The following is a 22,924-nucleotide window of genomic DNA, read 5'->3' as shown; positions in this document are numbered from 1 at the left end:
CTATTTACGGTAGAATTGATTCGATAACAATAATATTTGCTATTACGTGTACTTCAAGGTTTATTTGGTTTGAATGGTACTATTTGAAAAGTGTGCGTTCGGCAACTTCTGTTACTCTTAACACAGGCAATTAGAGAACATTTCTCTCAGCAAACGTTTAGTCACTCACTGAAAATTTTGTTATTGATAATTGAAAAGATATGCAGTGATATGTCAAAGTTGCTGTATCGTGGAACGTTTCGAAAATTGGGAAATTGAAAAATATAATAAAATGAACAGGTTTCAAAGTGCGGATCCAGAATTACGTTCAAGTGGGAGCAAAAACAAAATATAACTTGGTGTATATATAACGTGGCCATTTTTATTTTATCTTAAAACGAGACATTGTGTAAAATTTATCAGAATTTAGTGAAATTGAGGTTCCAATTTTTTGAAATTCAGGTCCCCTTCCCTCCTCCGCTTGTGTTTAGCGATTGCTTTAACCTGCTACATACTCTCTAAACTGTAATACATTAAGATAATAATACACAAAAATTTTAATGACCCTAGGCTCAAAATGATGTTCTTGCGAGTTCCAAAAATTAAACTTTGCCATTCCCCACTGCTCGCTTCTGTATTCGGTTTCCACCAATAACATGATAACAATATATGTACCAAATAAAAAAAGTTTCTGAGGTAATTCAGCAAATTTTCTTTTACGATTTTCTAGCTTAAAAATTTGGATGAAATAAGCTGTTTTTTGTACTTTTTTTCTAAATTTTAACCGTTTTCGTGAATAATTCCTAATAAAGTTGATAAAATAATAAAGAGATTCGAATACTTTACGTTCCTGTAAAAATATTTCATTTTGCAGAATTCTTTGTGATCTTCTTTATCGACAATTAAACACATAATTATCTTATAATTAGACTATTAAGCACACAGACTAAGCATCGCCTATCTTTCCGTACAGTGAGAGGTGTGCCAACATCTGAAGTAATTGCTTGGATCAGCTGGAGACATTTATAAAAAAAAAAAAATACATTTATCTAAAGAATATAGGATCATTTATTTAAAAAAGAAAATACATTGAATATAGGAACATTTATCAAAAAAAACATACATTGAATGTCAAATTTTCATATTACAAAATGTTTTACATAAAACATTGTGATTTCATTGAACTTTTTCGCTTTTTGACAATGACAAATATGACAACAACACTTTGTTTTGACATTTCTACACCACCGCCATGATGGATTTGACCTTAGCAATTACCTCAGTTGTTGGTTCGTTTAAAATCGTTTGACGCTCAGTCTATGTACCTTCATGGTTTAAGATAATTATACATTTAACACGTGCGAATTCAATTCAAATATTAATTTACATGTACATCAAAAGCTGGCCTATCTTATCATAGATTTTATATACAAGTTTGTGTATGAGATATATGGAGTTAGAAAGTCCCAAAACAGCAGTCAAACTCAAAAAATAATTATTTTAGAAAAAAATGTTTACAAAATTTTTAGAGCTAAAGAAATTGGGTGACCTTGACTTTCACAGTCACCGAAAAATGAACTTTTAGCTGATGAGAGATAGAGGAAAACTTTATACATATTTATTATTCCAGAATCGTAGAATCACAGAATCGTAATGTGCGCGTGTTTTTACATCTTTTATAATTATATCATCCCGATCCACAGTTATATGACCAAATGAAACATTTTGACCAGAAAATGGAACAAATTATGAAAATTTTGGTGACAAATTTTAAATATTCGTACGTAAAAATAGGTGTATACATCTGAAGTAAGTTACAAATTGCTTACAAAACAATTGAACACCATAAAAAAGACACACCTATATCAAATGACATAAACGAAACAAAGAGAGCGAATGAAGGGAAAAAAAGAATACAATAAAATGACACAATATTTGTGAAAAACACGAACGATATTAGTCGGGGGAAATCGAATATGGCCGGCATTCATCTTATGTCAAAAGTGACCAATTATCAATTTCAATAAAACTTCGTTTTTAAATTTCAATTACCATTTTCAGTCGAAAGCTGAATTTATTGTTTACCAATATATAAACATCTTAATTTATAATGGTTGATCCATAACTAATTAGCACTCTATTGTGATACTAATTTAGTAAAAAAATCCGTACAATCCGTACTTCGTGTGTTCGAACAATTTGTCACTTCAAAAAAAAAAATTAATAAATTTTTTCTAAATAATTGTGATAACTTTTAAAATTTAAAGTGAATTAGTGGTGAAATCATGTCGGTTCCAAAGGCAAAAGGTTTATCCAAATTAAAGAAGAAGCATTTTCGAGTGAAACATCAAAAAGTGAAATTGTTTCGAGCTAATGAACCATTGCTTTCAGTTTTTATGTGGGGTGTCAATCATACGGTAATGTACTCTTCTGTTATAACTGAGCTTTAATTTGCAAGTAAGGGATTATTTCAATTTTTGCGTACTTCGTTTTGTTACAGATTAATGAATTAAGTCATGTCACGATTCCTGTTATGCTTTTACCAGATGATTTTCGGGCCTATTCGAAAATAAAAGTCGATAATCATCTGTTTAATAAGTAAGTTTTTATAATTTCATCTATTATAGAATTTTGGAAAGTGTCGAATTAAGATAAGTTGATGTCCTAAGAATTTTTAGCCTATATATAACGCCTATATTTACGAAAGTAAGAAAATGTTGTGTAAGGGCTTTTTGAAAATGGCAAAGGGAATGATTCCCACCTTTCATATTTTGACAGATGCTACGATTTTAGAGGTTGGATTTCGTGAAGCGTTACTTTTGTAAATGTTTCGTTTTCTTTTTGAGTTTATAGTGAATTTCGAAATTTTTGACCATCTTTGAAGAAGTGAATTAGGTATGAATTTATAAATGATCTCGTAGATTTTATATGGAAAATTTTTTGTTCCTTTGTGAAAATTGTGAATGCAAGTCTCCTAAGGCACGTTACTGTATTTTTGCTCCTTTTCGAATCACTGTCGAGTGATACCAATCCGAGAAAATTAGAAGATATCATGAGATGTTTAGAGACAGGGAGTTTATTATGCAATTCAAGCACATCTACGAAGCATAAAAAAAATTTGGGAAAAATCAACAATAAAATAGATTTTTTGCGGTTTTTGAGTTTTAATGATTATTTTTATTCAAATTACATAAAACTTTTCTTCATTTTTTTGCGATTTTATTAACAACAGATTTTTAGGATTTTTTCGATTCGTTTAAAAAGATACCAAGAAATTAAATATGTTTATTGTGTCTGTTTCCAAAAAACACAAAAATTGAGTCTATTTGATGATTAAATGAGTAGTTCTCGATACCGCCGAAAATCTTTCCGAAAATATTAGAGCCTTATTAACGATTTCCGGGGATGTCATATATTCGACCAATCGATAAATTAACCTGATTTTGTATTTTTTGATTCAAAATATAAACTGAGATTCAACAAATTCCGAAACAAAAACATGTACTTTTGATAATTGGATGCATAGTGTCTGAGAAATCGTCAAAAATTCTATATGAAAAGCGATTCCTCGGATCGAATCGCATTCTGATAATACTCAACTTCGAAATCAAACTGTTCTTAATTCGACACTTAATTTTTTTTTGGATGTAAGACCTAAAAATTTAAATATTATTTTATTTTGCTACTCTTAAATTGGGCCCTTTAGCCGAATAAATAAACCGGAAAATAAAGAAAATCTGTCAAACAGCACTGATTTCAAAAATAACCTTTTTTAAATGTTTACTAACTATCACCACTAACCTCTGCCTTGATTTTAAAGTTTGGTGAGTTTCAACCCCTTTCAAACCAACTCAACAAGATACAGTTTATAAAATGAATATTTAACTTCCTTAATTGGCTCCAGGAGATTTTTTTTTTTATCGCTGATCACGAATCCGGGACTAAATTCAACAATACTATATTCCATTATTGGATTTGTACGGTTGTTTGCCAAAAAACTCACTTTTAGAGGTAAAATTAGTATCGTTCCAGAGTTTTTTTGGTCCCTGATCACGAATTCGAGGCTTAAATTCAACAATAAACCCTAAAGGTTTAAATATCATTTAATTTTGCTATTTTTAAATTGAGCCCTATAGTCGAATAACTAAACCGGAAAATGATGAAAATCTGTGAAAGAGCACCGATTTCAAAAAAAATTTTTTACGTGCTTCTCAGACCTCTAAAAACATTCATCAGCACCAACCACTGCCTTGATTTGAAAATTGGGGTAGTTTTAACCCCATCCAACCAAATTAGTAAGAAACAGTCTATAAAAATAAATAATTTATCTCCGGAATTGGCTCCAGGGGTTTTATTTTGTCCTTGATCACGAATTCAGGATCTAAACTCATTAATACCATACTCCATTATGGAATTTGTACAATTTTTTGCCAAGAAACTCATTTGTTAGAGATAAAATTGAAATATAAAAATTTTGATGCGAGAATTTCTCTCAGAGTTTCCTTGATCACAAATTCGGGGCTTAAATTTTACAATAAGCCCTAACATTTAAATATAATTTATTTTTGCTATTTATAAATTGAGCCCTATAGTCGAATAAATAAACCGGAAAATGATGAAAATCTTTGAAACAGCACCGATTTCAAAAAATCTTTATTCTACGTGTTTCTTAAACCTCTAAAAACATTCATCAGCACCAACCACTGTCTTGATTTGAAAATTGGGGTAATTTTAACCCCTTCCAACCAAATTAGTAAGAAACAGTCTATAAAATGAATATTTAACCTCCGGAAATTTCTCCAGGGTTAAAAAATTATCTTTTTTTGGGATAAAATTGAAATAAAAAAATTTTTCAGCGAGAATTTCTTCTAGGTTTTTTTTTTTGGATCGTTGATCATAAGACCAAAAAAATAATTTAATGATAAATTGTAATCTTTTGTTTTTATTTACAGGGAAAATATGCCATCTCATTTCAAAGTCAAAGAATATTGCCCGTTAGTGTTTAGAAATCTTAGAGAACGATTTGGAATCGATGATTTAGATTTTAAGGTGAGCACTATTTTTTTATTTATTAAAAATTTTAACGAAATTTTTAAATAATTGATATTATACACTCCAAGATAAAATTAACTGCTCCCTACATTTGCAATTTTTATACCATGTATATATGAAATATATCAAGGTATACTAAGTTTAGTCCCAAGTTTGTAACGCTTAAAAATATTGATTCTACGAGCAAAGTTTTGGTATTGGTGTTCATAAAATCTATTTCCAGTTGTTCGTTTGAATGTCCCTCCGTCCGACATGACGATACTCAAAAACGAAAAAAATATCAAGCTGGAATTTTTTTAGCATGTTCTGGACGTAAAAAGTGAGATTGAGTTCGTAAATGAGCAACATAGGTAAATTTGATCTTGGGTCTGTAGAGCCCATCTTGTAAACCGTTAGAGATAGAACAAAAGTTTAAATGTAAAAACTTTTGTTTGAAACATATTTTCGTTAACATTACTGTTTAGCCTTGTGACTGCAAATTAAGCACAAATTATATTGTATGTATTATATGGGAATAATATCGACTATGTGTGGGTGTGACATGTATGATTATGTGGCTCTCGAAGAGTGGTTATCTTTCTTTGCTTGTATGGTGTTAAAAAACAAACGATTGTGTAATCAACATTGTCTATACATGGTATTTCAACAATTAATTCAGTCAGTTGTTTGTTTTCACTTTTTTTATGGTAGTCTGTAATTTCGGTAATAATGGCCGTATCGAATTGCAAGAAAGAAACATCTTGAAATGTCTAGTTTTGTAATCTTGAAAGGAAAAATTTTTTAGGCTTTACCGTCGGCGCTCTTAATAGAAAAATGCACGTAGAAAAAATTTACTACATTTTTGGATTTTATCTGAAAATTATAAACGACAATAGTTGGACAGCTGAAATTTTGACAGGGTTGCTATTGTCACTATCACAAAAAAATAATAAAAAACAAAAAAAGATATAGTGCGAATCGGGCTCGCACATAAAGGGTTTCGTACTGATTTTTATTTCTTTTACAAAAGTACTTAAAGATGTACGAACACCAAGATAATTTAAAAAAAAAGATTGATTTTTTTTTATATGAAGTTGGATTAAATCTAAAAAAATTCTGGAAATTTTAGGGGGAAGGTGCCCGATTATTGAAATAATTAAATGACTTTAAAAGTAGGCATATTTAACATTGATTTTATGATAAAACGGTAGATGGATGATATGTTTTCATAGATTTCCCCAAAACTTGTCGGTGGAAATTAAAAAAGAACTATTTAAATTAAAATTAAAACCTTAATAAATTATTGAAAACAAAAAGATCCCGTTGTGCCCGATTAATTTAGTATGTAGGAGTACGGTATTGTAGACACAAGTTTAAATAATTGTATATTTTCAATTTTGATGGTGTATTATGTTATAACTTGACAACACTCAGCTGATTTTTTCATTGAATAAAAAGACTAAAGATGCCTACTTCATTATTTATATAAATGTGATGTGCCATTTTTGCTCGCCGAGTCTTTTATAATTGCGATAGTTTTACTACTTTTTTATATAAACTTTGTAGTTTGTTTTGTTAAATGAATTTTTTACACATAATTTTTTCATGCAAATTGAGGACCTTAAATTTTATAATTTTTTATTTACATTTTGAACTTTTAATTTTTCGGTTAAATGTTTTCATATACATTTTTAGTTTTAATTTCATAGTTGTGTGTGAAATTTTTATTTCCCGACTACAATTTGGAAATTTATGAAAAATTAACTCGTGATTTACTTTTTTAAACGACATAATGACCCAAATTAAAATAAAATCAATTATTTTAATATTTTATATAATTTTTTAACAAAATTTGTGTTGTAAAAATTGTAAGATTAACCTCTTTTATATGTCTATGGTATGTGTCTATGGGCGTTATAAACTATAGTTCTTTTTATTATCGCTAGATAGAATCTTTCTTAGTATTAAAATCCAATATAGATAGCAGCATCTTTTTATGAATTTCACTATTAATACAGTGAAAAAAAAATTCCTAATATCAATCGATATGATGAGGTTTTCTTAAAGTCATCGCGAGATCAAATATGGCGAATGGGGCCACGAATGTGATACAACTACCGTACGGGGTTGAGTTGTGAAGTTGAAACAAACGCATGAGTTGTTTGTATGAAAGTAATATCCTGTCTAACAAATTTCGAATATTGTTGCTTTGAAATGCAATATAGTTTGAATTTGAACCAGCGACATATGGATTACTATTGATTTTAGTGTGTTAAGTCGATCGCTGTACCAACTGCGCTATCGATAGTTGTTATATATGTACACAAATATGCTATATATTATAAAAATGATCAATAAGTTTATTTCAAACTCTCTGTAAATTAGTAACGACAGTATTCATGTAGTTGACTCAATCACATATTCGCACCGTGCGTGAGTTTTATGGGAGGCGTTTCCATGGTAACGATACACTACTTTAATTATAGAATTGTATGGATGCATATTTAATTGTATGGATTTATGACTTGCATCGACAATTTAATATTATTTTCTCACAAATTTAAATGAATAATTATGATAATTTACATTTGAAAAATAATATTTGTGCAATTTGATTTCAATTTCACAATTTTTAATGCATATTCACAAGTTTAATTAATTAGTGTTTTTCAATAATTTTAATTTGACATTTTCTATAACGTTAATATGTAAAGAATTGCAAATTAGTCATAACAGCCTCCTTTATCGTCAAAATTTTTCACTGGAAGTGCTGGCATCGATTTTATTGTCCCTACCATGACTACGCACACAACGAATAGACTAGGCATTACGGGTATGTGTTCGTTATAACCAAATCCTGTATTAAAATCAAACGCAAAGAAAATTTTTTTTAATTAATCGATTCGCTTTATGTACATGATTATATATTCCATCCATGTAAAATTTTATTTTGCATCTATAAAGTATATAAATTGCATGACTTTAAACTAAAATCAATCTTTTTCATAGAAATAATGATTTAGTTTATTTAACTTCACTGATTTTGTATCAATGAATTCATATTTTAAATTCAATCTCATTCTATTGTAAATACAAATATTTAGCTGTACTTGTTCCAATCATTAGACAATTGTTTGAAAGTATTTTTACTTTATTTCAATATGAAACGATCAATATCTGGATGAGGTTGTCATTCATTTTTGTCAGTGTATATACTCTACTTAAAGCTTCATAAATTAGTAAATCTATATATATATATATATAAAAAGAGAGTGTTTGTTTGTATGTCCCCGATTTTCCCTAAAACTAACCATTGACCTTCGGTAGGGGATTATGTCATTGGGTAGCCCTTAGGCTCCCATTGTGAATAAGGGAGTTTGGTGGGGGTGGAATTAAAAATGATCTAGGAATTCATAGAAAATAGATTAAAAAAATAGTTCTAATAATTTTCAATAGATGGCGCCACTGCCAATAGTAAAATTTTCACTAGATGGCGCTACTGGCGCAAATGTCTTTCGATTTTTCTCGAAAATTCTGGAATGTTCCATGGATTTCTATCGAATTTTCTAGAATTTTCTCGAACATTCTGGAATGTTCTATGGATTTCTATCGAATTTTCTAGAATATTCTCGAATGTTGTATGGATTTTTATTGAATTTTATCAAACTTTCTCGAACAATCTGGAATGTTCCATGGGTTTCTGTCGAATTTTCTAGAATTTTCTCGAACATTCTGGAATGTTCTATGGATTTCTATCGAATTTTCTAGAATTTTCTCGAACATTCTGGAATGTTCTATGGATTTCTATCGAATTTTCTAGAATTTTCTCGAACATTCTGGAATGTTCTATGGATTTCTATCGAATTTTCTAGAACAATATTCTGGAATGTTCCATGGGTTTCTATCGATCTTTCCCTTACTTTTCCGTACACACAGAGAGTGTAGACATAATATTGGGATCGGCCAAAAAAATCTTACTGTTCCGTACACACAGAGAGAATTAAAAAAAAAATCTTTCATTTAACAATTTTGATATTTAAATGTGCAAAAACAACCCAGCGAAGCGGGTTTAACAGCTAGCACTTATCAAATTGTAACATTGAATACCTATCTACTTATATGGTTAGCATTAAATAAAATAGTAATTAGTTTACTAAGTTATTTAGTTAATTATTTATTATTTAATTACCAAATATGAATTTATTTCTTATAATTCGTAATAATTCAAAAATTAAAATTTTATCAAAATTCCATTTCTAGAATACATTTTTACACTAAATATTTAAACATTTCGGTTATGTTTCCTTTTTTATCATGTTTAAAATTTAATTAAAATAAGTGAAAATAAAAACAAACAGAGCTAATTATTTAAACACCCTACATTATACTGATGTCAATGTTTGAGCTGGTTATTAATTGATTAGACGCATAAAATGAAACCCAGGACATTGTGATCGATCGGCTATAACGGTAATCTACCTCCCCTCTCTATGAGTATTCGATTTTTCGGTACGAAGTTGTTACAACCTAATTAATAAATGTACCAAATTTCCAAATATCAAAGATGCAACAGTTTTTTTCTTATTACCATGATTTTTCTTAAATAATTTTACTGTACTAACAGACAGGGCGAAATTATAAGGATTCCTTTTTACATCTTCGATGACGGAATGGAAGAAATCATTAATGAATATTAAAAATTTCTTAGAATGGAAGAACCACCTTAAGATAGTATGGGTCGCGTTTTTCTTCGCATTGTCATCCAAACCACTAAACGTGTATGCAAAATTTTAGCTCAATTGGTTGATAATAACTTCTTTGAAATTCAATCGAAAGATCCGAACAATCATACATGCATACATACATACATGCATACATTGCAAGTTAAGGTAGTATGGGTTGTCGACAGACCATCTTTTTTTTCAAAATTTTAAATAGCGTACCAAATTTAATACACACATTACCATAATTTATCATAATAATTAAACTGATTTTATAACAATTAATAATACATAAAAATAAATAGTATTTTTGACCATTCATTTGATTAGTTATTGTAGTTATAATTCCTATATTATCGACATTTTATACTCTAGAATATATCTTCTGTATTGTAATGAAAATAATAGATTTGGCAACGTTACAACGGTTTAAAGCGCCAATTTAGGGTTCTTTAAAATTTTCGGGGTCGATTGTGACATATTAATTAAACTTGTCAACCAATGTGAACGACATCTGTTAATGATTTTTAAAGTTATCATACTCAAAATGAAACATACGGAAATTACAATGTAAATTATGATTAATCGTTAATAATTTTTCATAATGATCGATAACATGTATTTTTGTTTATATCTATAAATTCTTTAAACTTTAAGCTTTTTTTGGTGCATTATTATGTGAACACAGTTTTTTGTGAAATATGATAATTTTGGTCTTGTATAAAGAATAACGCACGGGATCCCATTGAGTCAATGTAAAAACTACGATTTTTAATTTTCAATATTTCATTAAAAAAGTCGATAAGGCATCCTTAAACTTGAATAAAACATTATTTATATGCTTATCTTTAATATAATAAAAGGCTAACTGTTCTAAGTTTACTTTTATATTTTACCCATACTACCTTAAATTACTAATCAGTTGATAATTATATAAATAATTAAAAGAATTTAAATAATTAGTTCTTTTTATTTGTAAACATCCCGTATTTAATTATATTTTCACTAGATATAGAACTATGACCTATATCGAAAGTCAACGGGGAAGAATCCGTTTCATGATTCCATCAGACATGAATGAGACCATAACATGATTTATGGATATAGATATGTATACAGATGTGGGTCATTTTAATCTATAAGCCTAAATATCTCGTTTTGTAGTGAACCAACTAAAAAAAAATTTAAACAAAACTTGCATGGCATTGGACCTTGTTCTTCGGGTTGCGTTAATAACATTCAGATCCCAAACGGTAAGAGATAGAATAACACTTTAAATAAAAAAGTTGATGCACAGACTGATTCAAAGATTATAGATCGAATTTTGAATCATCATAATATTTTATCTAATTTAGCTTGTCTCTTTCTCAATAAAATTTTGAAGAAAACTCTTGCTCGGGTTTTTGAACTAGAATATTCAATTTTGCACGATGCTTCCCGTGGCATTTGGGTCGACAAAGTTGAACTTTGACGAAAACGCATTGCCGGGCGGGGTGCCAAAAATTCACTCGAAGTACTCGATATTTGCAATAAAGATGCGTTTCCGAATGTCTACTAAATGCTTCGCGTTATTACTGTTTTGCCTGTGACAACAGCGACGAATAAACGCTTCTTTACAACCTTGTTTCGTCTCAAAACATACCTTAGATCGAGAATGTTTGTAGATCTGCTTGGATCGATGAGTTTTGGAAAAATTTTTCTCTGTACCTCGCAGAATTTACTTATTGAAAAACGGTGACTAAATATCACCTTTTGATCTATTGACCTAACATTTATTAACTATATGACCTGCGCACGAGCCTGATTAAAACTATTTATTTACTTTGTAACAAGCTACAAAATGTAGATATTCACAAACTGCTAGTTTTTGATACTTTTGTCTCCGATTGTACGTCCCAAACAACAAGGAAGTGTCTTGGTTGTGTCAACTATCCAGACCTCTCTCCTCTGACTCACCTCTTTATGTATGTATATCTCTATATATTATAAATGCGAAAGTAAGCATGTTTGTTTGTTACGTTTTCACGCTAAAACTGGCGAATGGTTTTTAATGAAACTGTACAGCAATATAGCTCATACTTCAGAATAACACATGAGATATAATTTATAAAGAAATATAAATAAATAAAAAATTTTTTTAAATTAATTTAATTTGACAATACCATAAATTACAGATTTCTGTAAAAATAGTCATTTGACAGTACCATAAATTACAGATTTCTGTAAATAAAGTCAATATAAAATATTTCACGGTCATCTTTTCTGATATACTCAATGAATAATTACGACTATTATACATTTAAAAAAATAGAAAACCATACATATATTTTACCTGTGTAAAACAATCCTTACCATTATTTCGAGTGTTATAGAAAGGGATAAGCGAGAGCAATCTTTACCAATCTTTACTTTTAAACCCAGCGAAGCGGGTCGGTATCACTCTAGTACTACATAATTTATATTTTCACAAAAAATGAAAAAGCAAAATTCCATTTCAATAAAAAGCATCCTACAAAACGAGTTATTAAATGTGGGAGAAATATGACTTTAGTGATTGCGTTCTGCTGCTCACGAGTGTTTTTTATGAATAGGTTTCTTTTAAATGGAATTTGAAATAACAAATATTAATTATTATTATTAATAAGTAAATTAATAATAAATTAATAATTAATAAATAAAAGAATAATAAATTGTTTGTCAAACTATTGCTAAGTAATTATTATTTTTACTTAACACAAATGACATCACAGTATCCGCTACCGCACTACACCGCCCACCCTGCCTCGCTAGTATTAATTTAATTATAATGTTTATAAATAATTTTCAATTAGATAAAAAAAATAATTTTTTTATTTTCAATGTTATGGGTAATGAATTAAAGTATAGGATGTTTAAGGTACAATATCTGTAAATCCCTTTTTTATGGAATGAAACAAATTTTTGAGGAGATGTTAAGAAAAACCGTCTCCTTGAGAAAGAAGTACTTTCGGTAGTGAAAAATAAATTATGAAATTTGAAAAAAGTTAAAATTAATGTAAAAATATACTCAAATATTCTGATTTCGAGTCTTAAAAGCACATTTTTCTTTTATAATATTAAAATTAAAAATCGTAATTTTTAAACTGTATATCACGTGACCTAAAACGGGGGAAAGCTCTGATGTGATGTGATATCGTTATGAACCATAGACCATCAGTTAGTTCAGTGTAGACAGCTGGGTATAATATATCCATAGATAATAAATATTTATATTTATTATAATTAGTTGTCTATGAATATGTCTGTCAAACTTATCTGTGTTATTTCTTATAATGATACCGATATTACGTCACCGACTTGGATGCCCGCGTTTTTACAGTTTAAAAAAGGTTTAAAATTTAATTTAAGTTTTTGGCAAGAAAGCTTGTGTATTTTTCTGAAATAAATTTTTGGTGGCTTTTTATTAGTAAAATCTACATTTTTAAGTACTTTTTCAAATATAGTAGAATACCCTTCGTGATAAATTCAAAATTTTTAGTCCGTTAACTTAAAAAGATATTGTCTATCAAAGTTGAAATTTTTTTTGCATGGGTAAAACGTACCATTTTACTAAAACTGAATCTTTTAAATTAATATTTTAAAAGTATTTTTACAGATTTTGTTCAAAAACAACTTAATGATAACTTAATTTATGGTTCTTGCGTGTCTTGTTAAAAAGAAAAAGAAAAGAAAGTATTACGTCACGCCATGAAGAACGCTATGTAAACAACATTACATTTTAATAGAACCAAGCAGGTTATTTGATTACAACTGCTCAAACTTGCATACAAAAAAATGCTTGTATGCCAAGTCGTGATGTCATTCAACGACATGGTTTTTAAAAATGCAGAACACATAATACAAATAGTGTTTTTATACCATGTATATATGAATTATACATAGTTTATATACATAAATGTACATAAGTTTAGTCCCAAGTTTGTAACGCTTAAAAATATTGATGCTACGAAAAAAATTTTGGTATAGGTGTTCATAGAATCATCTAATTAGTCAATTTCGGTCATCCGTCCGTCCGTTCGTCTGTCAACTCGATAACTCAAAAACGAAAAAAGATATCAAGCTGAAATTTTTACAGCGCACTCAGGACGTAAAAAGTGAGGTGGAGTTCGTAAATGAGCAACATAGGTTAATTGGGTCTTGTAAACCGTTAGAGATAGAACAAAAGTTTAAATGTAAAAAATGTTCTTTATAAAAAAATAAACAACTTTTGTTTGAAACATATTTTTGAGTAAACATCACTGATTACCACGAGAGCACACATTAGATGCAAATTTTATAGTGTGTATTATTAATATGGGATTATCAGTTATGTATGTGTAACATGTATAGGTGGTATATGTGTAATGTGATAGAGTAATCAACACTGTCTATACATGGTGTTTCAACAATTCTCAGTCCATTGTTTGTTTTCACTTGTTTTTTTTAAAATAATACTTTTTTGATGTAAATGAGATACTAATATGTATATGACCAATATTTTAAATATGCCTACATACTTTTCAGAATAAGCAAAATTTTTTATAAAGATTGATTTTTATAAAGATTGAAGCTCTATCCGGGGACACACTATATATCAGTATACCGGCCAGTGCTAATGACGTTATGAATCAACGCCATATTTATGATTCGTTACGAAATATACTAGCCGGCGACAAATTTTAAATTGTTAGTCATGTTATTGTTGAAACACAATTTAATGTAGTTCGGCTTGCAGTAAATGATAGTTCAAAGTCCCTTGATCACAATAAACACAGTTTTGGGTCCTCTTGCGGGGCAAAATTTTGAATTATTTCATTTTAAAATTGTGATTTTTATCACAATATCTCATGGACGAACTCCAATAATGTTAATTGTACAAAAATTAATCGGTGCTTGAGCTTGAAGTTGTCATATCAGAACAATATGGCGTCCTGATTTATGACGTCATCACTGCTGGTCAGTATATTGATGTATGTATATTTTGGAAAACGCTCATAACACTGGTCAACAAAATTTGATTTTTTTTGCCATATTGATGCAAAAGAACATTTATTGTAATTCTTGGAGTGCTAAATTCGAATTTGGCTTTTGGCTCATCGAGTTTACGAATGGTTTATACCAACCCCGTGCGCAAGTAAATGCATCCATTTATGAGACGCATTTTCTCTGACGAATCAGATATCCAAACATATTTTGAGCTTACAGTACATTCTTTGATTTTATCTTTGAATCGAGTACGTCAAATAGAAAATTTGGGCTTGGCGAGGCTATCGAACTTGTTGATGCTGCATAACATATTTTGCTTGAAAGAAGAGGAAACGTTGGAGAAAAGTTCACGAAAATTTTCAAAACCATGAGCGATATGTGCGATGAATACGACATAGGAATGCGGAAGCCAAGGTTCTCGGCATAACAGACTCAACGCTCGAATATACAGATTGTTTCAGTGGAAGATTATAGATCAAATTTTGAATCAGTTTGTCCTTTTCTCAATAAAATGAAAAATTCTGATGAAAACTCTTGCTCTACTTTTTCAACTGGAATAGATATTTCCAATAAAGATGCGTTTCTGAATGTCTACTAAATGATTTGCGTTCTGGCAGTTTTGCCTGTGCTAAAAGTGACGAATGAACGCTCCTTTTCAACTTTGCGTCTTCTCAAAACATACCTTAGATCGACAATGTCTGAAGATCGGCTAAGCTATTTAGTCCTCGTTCGGTGTGGAGGTCGATGTACACAGAGTTTTGGGAAAGTTTTTTTCTGAATTAACTTATTGAAAAACAGTAACTGTGTATCACATTTTGACCTTATTAAATGTTCTCTTACTCGAAAAAAGAATTTGCTGTTTTTATTGACCCTCCCTTGGATAATTCCTGCGCACAATCCTGGTTTTTACCTAAAAAAAGGGAAAAATTCGTTTTTCGACTGTATTTGAAACAATGTACCATCACTCTACAGGTAATTTTCTCTCATATGGAAATTGAAAGTTTCCTTCTTTTCCCCTTCTCTCTTATAAATTCACTTTGAATTTTTCCAATATTTTTTCCTTTTCAATAAATCATATGTTATTTATTATAATTACAGTATATATATTATTTATATCTATAATAATAAATGCATAGGATTAAATTATTATTATTCGATTTTCTAAAGAACAAGTGAAAACAAACAATTGACTGAGTTAATTGTTGAAATACCATGCATAGACAGTGTTGATTACTCTATCACATTACACATACATACATGTCACACATACATAACTGATAACCCCATATAATGCATACTATACAATTTACGCCTAATTTGCGCCCTCACGGATATAAGTAGTGATGTTTACGAAAAAATTTTTCAAACAAAAGTTGGTTATTTAACAACTCATGCGTTTGTGTCAACTTCACCACTCAACCCCGTATGGTAGTTGAATCACATCCGTGGCACCATTTAAGCATGATCTCGCGATGAATATCGGTTTGTATTAAGATTTTTTTTTTCAGTGTTCATAATTGAAACCAAAAATATAAATTTTATTAATTATTTGTTATAACATAACCTTAAATAATTGCATTTTTTTTTGTTGTCAGTAACATTCGCATCGTTTCTTGCGAATATGAATGTTAAAAAAGATGCGAATATTCGTCACATCACTAATATGTATTTATGTTGCAATAATAGAAATATCGATTTTCTAAATTAATTTTCTGTTATCTAGGTGAATCAATATTTGGCGCATATTGTCAATACTATGTTTGATTAAAATATTGATAAGTTTTAATAATTTACATTCAACGGAAGCCTGAATGGCTCACTGTCAATTTATGAGAAAGTGGCGCTACACTAGCTTATTTTTTAAAAGTGTACTACCCACAAGTATAAAACCAACTTTAAAAAAAGTCAATAGTTCATTTTCAACAATTGCACTTGTGACTTGTGGCATTATGGAAACGAACCTTTTTAAGATGTCAATCGGTGATGACTATCCTTTAATTAGACACTAGCGAAACTGTCTGGAATTATTAATAATTATTTGTCTGGATTTAATAATAATATGATAATGTTTATAATTTGTCTTATGTAGTTATTTCAAAATTTTCTTTAGTATTATTAAAAAATATAATGCTTTACTTGTTGATGTTTTTCTTTTGCATCTGCACATTTTTAATTGCTAACCTTTAAACGTATTATAAAGTGTTTATTATGACGTTTAATTAGAAATCTGCACATGACAAAATACCGACATCTTCTAAAAGGTTCGTTTACATAATGCCACAAGTAATAAGTGCACTTGTTGAAAGTGAACTAGTGACTTTTTTAAAAGTTGGTTTTATACTTGTGGGTAGTACACATTTAAAAAATAAGCTAGTGTAGCGCCACTTTCTCATAAATTGACAGTGAGCCATTCAGGCTTCCGTAATATTATTTTAAAACCCTTCTCATATTTTATTTTTCGTTTCAAAGTATGTAGATTACAAAAACGTAAAATAAATTCTATCCACCGTTACGCCATACACAAAAAAAGTTTTCAGAGCTTTTCTCTGAAACTATAAGAGACCAAAAGTTGAAAATTTTTATGTAAAGTATTTAATTTCATATCAACTTCATCTGTTAACAAGTGAAAACAAACAATTGACTGAGTTAATTGTTGAAATACGATGTATAGGCAGTGTTGATTAGTCTGTCACATTACATATACATACATGTCACACACATGTAACTTATATACCCATACAATACACACTATACAATTGGCGCTCTCGCGGGTAAACAGTGATGTTTACGAAAAAACGTTTCAAACAAAAGTTGTTAATTTTTTATAAGGAACATTTTGTACATTTAAACTTTTGTTCTATCTCTAACAGTTTACAGGATGGATCCTACGGTTACAAGACCCAATTGACCTATGCTACTCATTTACGAACTCGACCTCACTTTTTACGTCCTCAGCACGCTATAAAAATTTCAGCTTGATATCTTTTTTCCTTTTTGAGTAATCCTAATGACAGACAGACAGACAGGCGACAGACTACAGAAAGACGACAGACAGACTACACACAGACAGATAGACAACCGAAAATGGATTAATTTAGTGATTTTATGAACACCTATACCAAAATTTTTTTCCTAGCATCATTATTTTTAAGCGTTACAAACTTGGAACTAAACTTAATATACTATGTATAATATTTCATATATACATGGTATAAAAATGCCAATACAAAATGCCAGTCAATATTTTTTTCAGAAAAAGACGTTACAAATGAAAATTTCTTAGTGATTTTATTTTTTATTTTTTAGGAATCCTTAACGAGATCTCAACCATTACCTGATGAGAGTTCAGGTAAATCAGGCGCTAAGTTTTATATGTCCTACGATCGTTTGTTCATTATTAAAACGTTAACAAGCGAAGAAGTCGAACGAATGCATTCGTTTTTAAAACATTACCATCCGGTAAGTAAACAATTTTTATCTTTACGTATTGAAGTCTGTTCCATTGTGGAAAGAAGACCTCGCACAAATTAGATGTAATTTGCATTTCGGTCAAACTTTTTCAAATTTTGGGAAATGATAGTTTAAGCCATTCTAAAGAAAACTTTCCCATAGTCACAAGTCATGAAAATACAGGATTTCATGTTTTAGCTAAATTAAAGTTGGAAAATGTACTCATTTGTATAATATATGCCTATGTGTGTATAGGCAAATACATATACAGATATGTATAACTACATGCATACGTATGTTTTTTATTGTAAGGGTGTTGTTTTTTAATTCTTGTTTTTTTTAAGAATATGTTACGAAATTCAAAGAAGAAGCTAAATGTTAAACGTTCAGTGGATCAATAATTTGAAGTTTAAGATCAATATTTTCAGCTACATATATGCAGCTACACATACGTTCATGATATTTGACAATTAAATTACAATAATTTTTTTGTAGAAATGAGTACATTTTCCAACTTTAATTTAGCGATAACTTGAAATCCTGTCATTTTCACGACTTGTGACCATGGGAACTTTTATTCAGAATGACTTAAATTATCATTTCCCAAAATTTGAAAAAGTTTGACCGAAATGCAGATTACATCTAATTTGTGGGAGGTCTTTTCTCTGTCAAAACTGAAAATAAGTCCGAATAATAGTTTTTAAATGCTTTACTTTTTCTTTAAAAATTTGAGAAGTCTTTTAAACTAGGATTAACTTTTAATTTGACGTAAATAATCAGAGTGGTCCCAAGATTTCGGACTACTGTAATTCAACATAGTGTCCCAAAAGAATGTATACACACTTTGCGTGATTATAAAAACCGTATATAGTTTGATGGATTACAGATTAAAAATACAAATTAAAGCAGACAGATCTAGAATTTAATTTGTCAGCACAAATGTTCAAATTGATGCCCATTTTGATCCAAACATTTCTGATAACGCGAAGCAATGGAATCACAGTCGTGCTGAATCATTTCATTAAGAATTTCGTTGCACTCTCTGTGAATTGCCGACTTCAATTGATCGACTGTTGCCGGTTTTGACAAATAAATCTAATCTTTGATGAGTCACCACAAAAAAAAATCCATTCGTGTGAGATCTGGAGAGGGCGGAGGCCATTCCATGGCACCTCTGCGCTCAATCCATTTGTTCGGCAGATTTTCATTTTGACAAGCTCTCACATTACGATGATAGTGTAGAGGTGCTCCATCTTGCTGAAAATAATAGTCTTCTTCATTCTCAAACTACTCACGAATACTCGGCATGATATTATCATGCAACAAATTCAAGTAAACAGCACCAACCAAGGTGTTATCAAAAAAGGATGTTCCAATTAAACCCTGCGCTGACAATTCACACCACACTGTATCTCCTGGTAAATTTAAATGATGTTCTTCTGTAACATGAGGATTCTCTGATGCTCAGTAGCTAAAATTGTGCTGGTTTATCGACTTCTAAATCGTCTTTGCACTTTCACAACGTTCTCACACTTATGGTAGCACTTTAAAATAAGCTAGAAGCCAAACTCGCCGTTGCTCGGGTTTAAATACATTGCATGTTTAATGGTATAAATAATATTTAAGGTTCCATTTTTTAATTGATAGACTGACTCAAGTCACCGAGAGAGCCTCCTTTTATACTGTTGAGGTTGTTCTATTGTCCTTTTTCTTGTTAGAAAATAGTTTAGTTTAATAAAATTTATATCCAGACAGAATATTTTAATATAAATAACTTACTTTTAACAATAAAACCCTTAAAACACTAAACTTGGTTGAAATTCAAAGATTAAAATTTCGGAAGATGGCCCAGAAAGTTCGTGTCCGGTTGTGGCTTGATAGTTCTACTGGACGTCGAGAGATGGCTCTATCAGCTCTCGGCGGTCAGTTTAAAGTTGACCATGAGTATAGTTGTCGATTTAAACAAACTTTCTAGATCATTTCTAGAACTTTCTAGAATTATCTAGAAAATTTCGAATCGATTTTGATTGTTACACACATTTTGGAACTTTATAGATCATTCCAGAAATTTGTTCTGAAAATTTCCAAAAGTTCACATGAGTAAGAAAGGACAGATATATAATTTTTCACCTTTTGCCACCCACAACCGCCCAATTCCACCCATCGCAACCAAACTCCCATACTTTCACCAAGAGATCAAGGAGTATTTACCGTCCCAACTTGAAGTTGATTTGAGTTGGTGGTCATAGAAAAAAACCCTGTTTTCACGTACTAACATTAGCATTTTATATATATATTATATTACTTTTTTTTTCTAATTTTGACTTCATAAATTTTTTTTCTTACAGTATATTGTTGAAGTTCATGGAAGGTCATTGTTACCTCAATATTTAGCTATGTATCGTTTGACAGTTGACAGTGTTGAACATTATATGGTAGTTATGCGAAGCGTATTCAGTAACCATTTAACAATTCACACAAAATTCGATTTAAAAGGTAAAACTAAAAAATTAGATCTTCTATGATTCATTGAATTTATGTTTATCTCTTTTTGTTTGTTTGTAGGTTCAACAGTGGATCGTGAAGCATCGGAAAAAGAATTAGAAAAAGAGTTACCAACCCTTAAAGATAATGATTTTGTTAAGCAACAAATGAAAATTTATATTGGTGATGAAGCTAAGGATAAGTTATTAGAAACTCTTCAAGCTGATGTTGATGTAAGTTAATATTAGAAAATGTTTTCAAATCAATCATTCTAGACAAGCTCATGCGCAATCACCTAATTAGTCCATTTTCGGTTGTCCGCCCGTCTGTCTGTGGGCACAATAACTCAAAAACGTAAAAAGATATCAAACTGAACTTTTATAGCGTTCTCAGGGCGTAAAAACTGATGTGGATTTTTCCGAAAATTTGAAAGATTGGGAACAATCAAAATATACAGATCGCTTGGGAATTTTATGCTTAATAACTTTTATTCAAATTATTTTTTCTCTAAAGTGCACAGCTTTAAGAATATTAAAAAATTGTACATTGATGTAGATTTTTCAGAAAATATGAAAGATGAGAAAAAATTTATATATACAAATCGATTGGAAAATTTACACCAGATAATTTTGGACTGACCTATTTTTTTCTAAAACGCATAGTTTTCAAGTAAATGAAACGTAGAAAATCGTGGATTTTTTCCGAAATCATCCTCCATTTTTCTACGTCCAATGAAAATTTTTGTTCCTTAAGTAAAAATCTAAAAATTGGAATAGGTTGCAATCAAAATTTCAGTAAATTCTTTCTACCTTGACGGGACTGTTATGAAATTTAAAAAATAAAATGTTTTGAGATAAATTGAAATCATCCTCTTCTCCTTTGAATTTTTTTTTCTTGGAACTAATGACTAATTTTTAATTTTGTATTCCTTACAGTTTTTGACAAAACTTCATTTAATGGATTATAGTTTATTACTTGGTATTCACGAATGTGATAGACAAACTCAGGCATCCGGAGAACCTGGTGAAGGCGAACAGGTTCCATGCGAAGAAAGTGCTGGTAAGTAAAACAACCATACTGAAAACCGAGTTAGGTTAGTGTTTGCTATAGAAAATTTCAAAAAAGGAAATACCCTCCAACAGAATTGAATGCCACACGTTTGGCCATTAACCTAGTTAAGTTGGCAGGTCAGGCATTGTACATTCTTGTAGAAAAATATCGTGTGCATTGGTTCCAATGCTCTTATAATAGGTTTGGTTAGGTTAGAGTGGCCGTCCTGGGGTGGGACACACTTAGACCATAGGGTCCATTGTGATACCGAAAAGGGGTTGACTCATCCCCGGCCACTACTCCATGAACCATTTGAAGCTGTTTAAAAACCGGAGGAGTGCTTTGACATTCAGGTCCAAGAGATCGTCATAGAATGGCTGGCTCAATCCCATTCTTTTAAACACATACTGATTTCCACAGCATTTCCGGTCTTTTTGTGCGTTTTAACAATCTTGAACGCTACTTGAGACAAAAACAAAATTTGTTTCGTTTATTTTTACAGAATCAGCAGCGGGTGAAGATTTAAGTGAAGCCGATGAAAGTGAAAATGAATTACGTGGTGGCAGTCAAGGTGGTTGGGGTTTTGGTTCCCCGCCTGATTCACCACGAACACATTTTGCACAATTAATGCGTGATTATGACGGTTACATAATACCACAGTTAGATATATACGCAATACCGTCATCCGAGAATGCTCCGGTACGAGAAATATACTTTATAGCCATAATAGATGTATTAACCCAATACGGTGTTAAAAAACAGGCGGCAAAAGCTGCTAAAGCTGTTAAATATGGAAGCAGTGTTGATGGTATTAGTACATGTGAACCGGAACAGTATGCTAAAAGGTTCACAGATTTTATGCAACGCCATATCGAGTAAAAAATAATCAAAACCATAAACGAAAGAAAACACAAAGATTTTTCCAGAATTAATAATTAATCTTTCATCTCTTTTTTATTGTTTTCATTATTTTTTGGTTTGTTTTTAATGTTTTTTTACTAAATTTTATTTGTTTTGTTTTTAAAAGTATATGTTTTTTTTTCAAATCGATTGGTGTCTATTAACACGAAGGTTATCGCAGAACGAAAGAGGTTAAAATTTACAATCAAAGTCGATTATAACGACATTAAAGGGATTGTACAATTATGGTCATTATATCCGATGGTTATTATAAGCGATATGCACATTTTATTTACCTGAAATAA

At 30.2% G+C, this 22,924-nt stretch overlaps 1 protein-coding gene across 2 annotated transcripts; it reads left to right on the top strand.

Moving 5' to 3' along the window:
• The first annotated feature begins 1,956 nt into the window (after nucleotides 1–1,956).
• On the top strand, nucleotides 1,957–22,636 carry LOC123302359 (phosphatidylinositol 5-phosphate 4-kinase type-2 alpha). 2 transcript variants are annotated; one of them, XM_044885263.1, is made up of 8 exons: nucleotides 1,957–2,396; nucleotides 2,480–2,577; nucleotides 4,932–5,028; nucleotides 18,042–18,194; nucleotides 20,534–20,681; nucleotides 20,751–20,902; nucleotides 21,605–21,692; nucleotides 22,222–22,636. In XM_044885263.1, exons 1-8 carry the CDS (start codon nucleotides 2,265–2,267, stop codon nucleotides 22,596–22,598), a joined length of 1,245 nt encoding a protein of 414 aa, XP_044741198.1. In that variant the 5' UTR covers nucleotides 1,957–2,264; the 3' UTR covers nucleotides 22,599–22,636. The 2 variants fall into 2 exon arrangements, with proteins under 2 accessions (XP_044741198.1, XP_044741197.1); XM_044885262.1 differs by having other exon boundaries at nucleotides 21,605–21,728.
• The last annotated feature ends 288 nt before the right edge of the window (nucleotides 22,637–22,924 follow it).

This window comes from Chrysoperla carnea, chromosome X (genome assembly GCF_905475395.1).
Source record: "Chrysoperla carnea chromosome X, inChrCarn1.1, whole genome shotgun sequence".
NCBI lineage: Eukaryota > Metazoa > Arthropoda > Insecta > Neuroptera > Chrysopidae > Chrysoperla > Chrysoperla carnea.
Note: the sequence above shows the minus strand (reverse complement) of the source record. Positions and strands in the feature narration are given on the sequence as shown.

Bases quoted from the DNA above. Each gene is read 5' to 3' on its own strand.
- LOC123302359 (XM_044885262.1), top strand. From the start codon at position 2,265: ATGTCGGTTCCAAAGGCAAAAGGTTTATCCAAATTAAAGAAGAAGCAT. The intron at 2,397-2,479 runs GTAATGTACTCT...GTTTTGTTACAG, and splicing joins TGTGGGGTGTCAATCATACG to ATTAATGAATTAAGTCATGT. The intron at 2,578-4,931 runs GTAAGTTTTTAT...TTTTATTTACAG, and splicing joins GATAATCATCTGTTTAATAA to GGAAAATATGCCATCTCATT.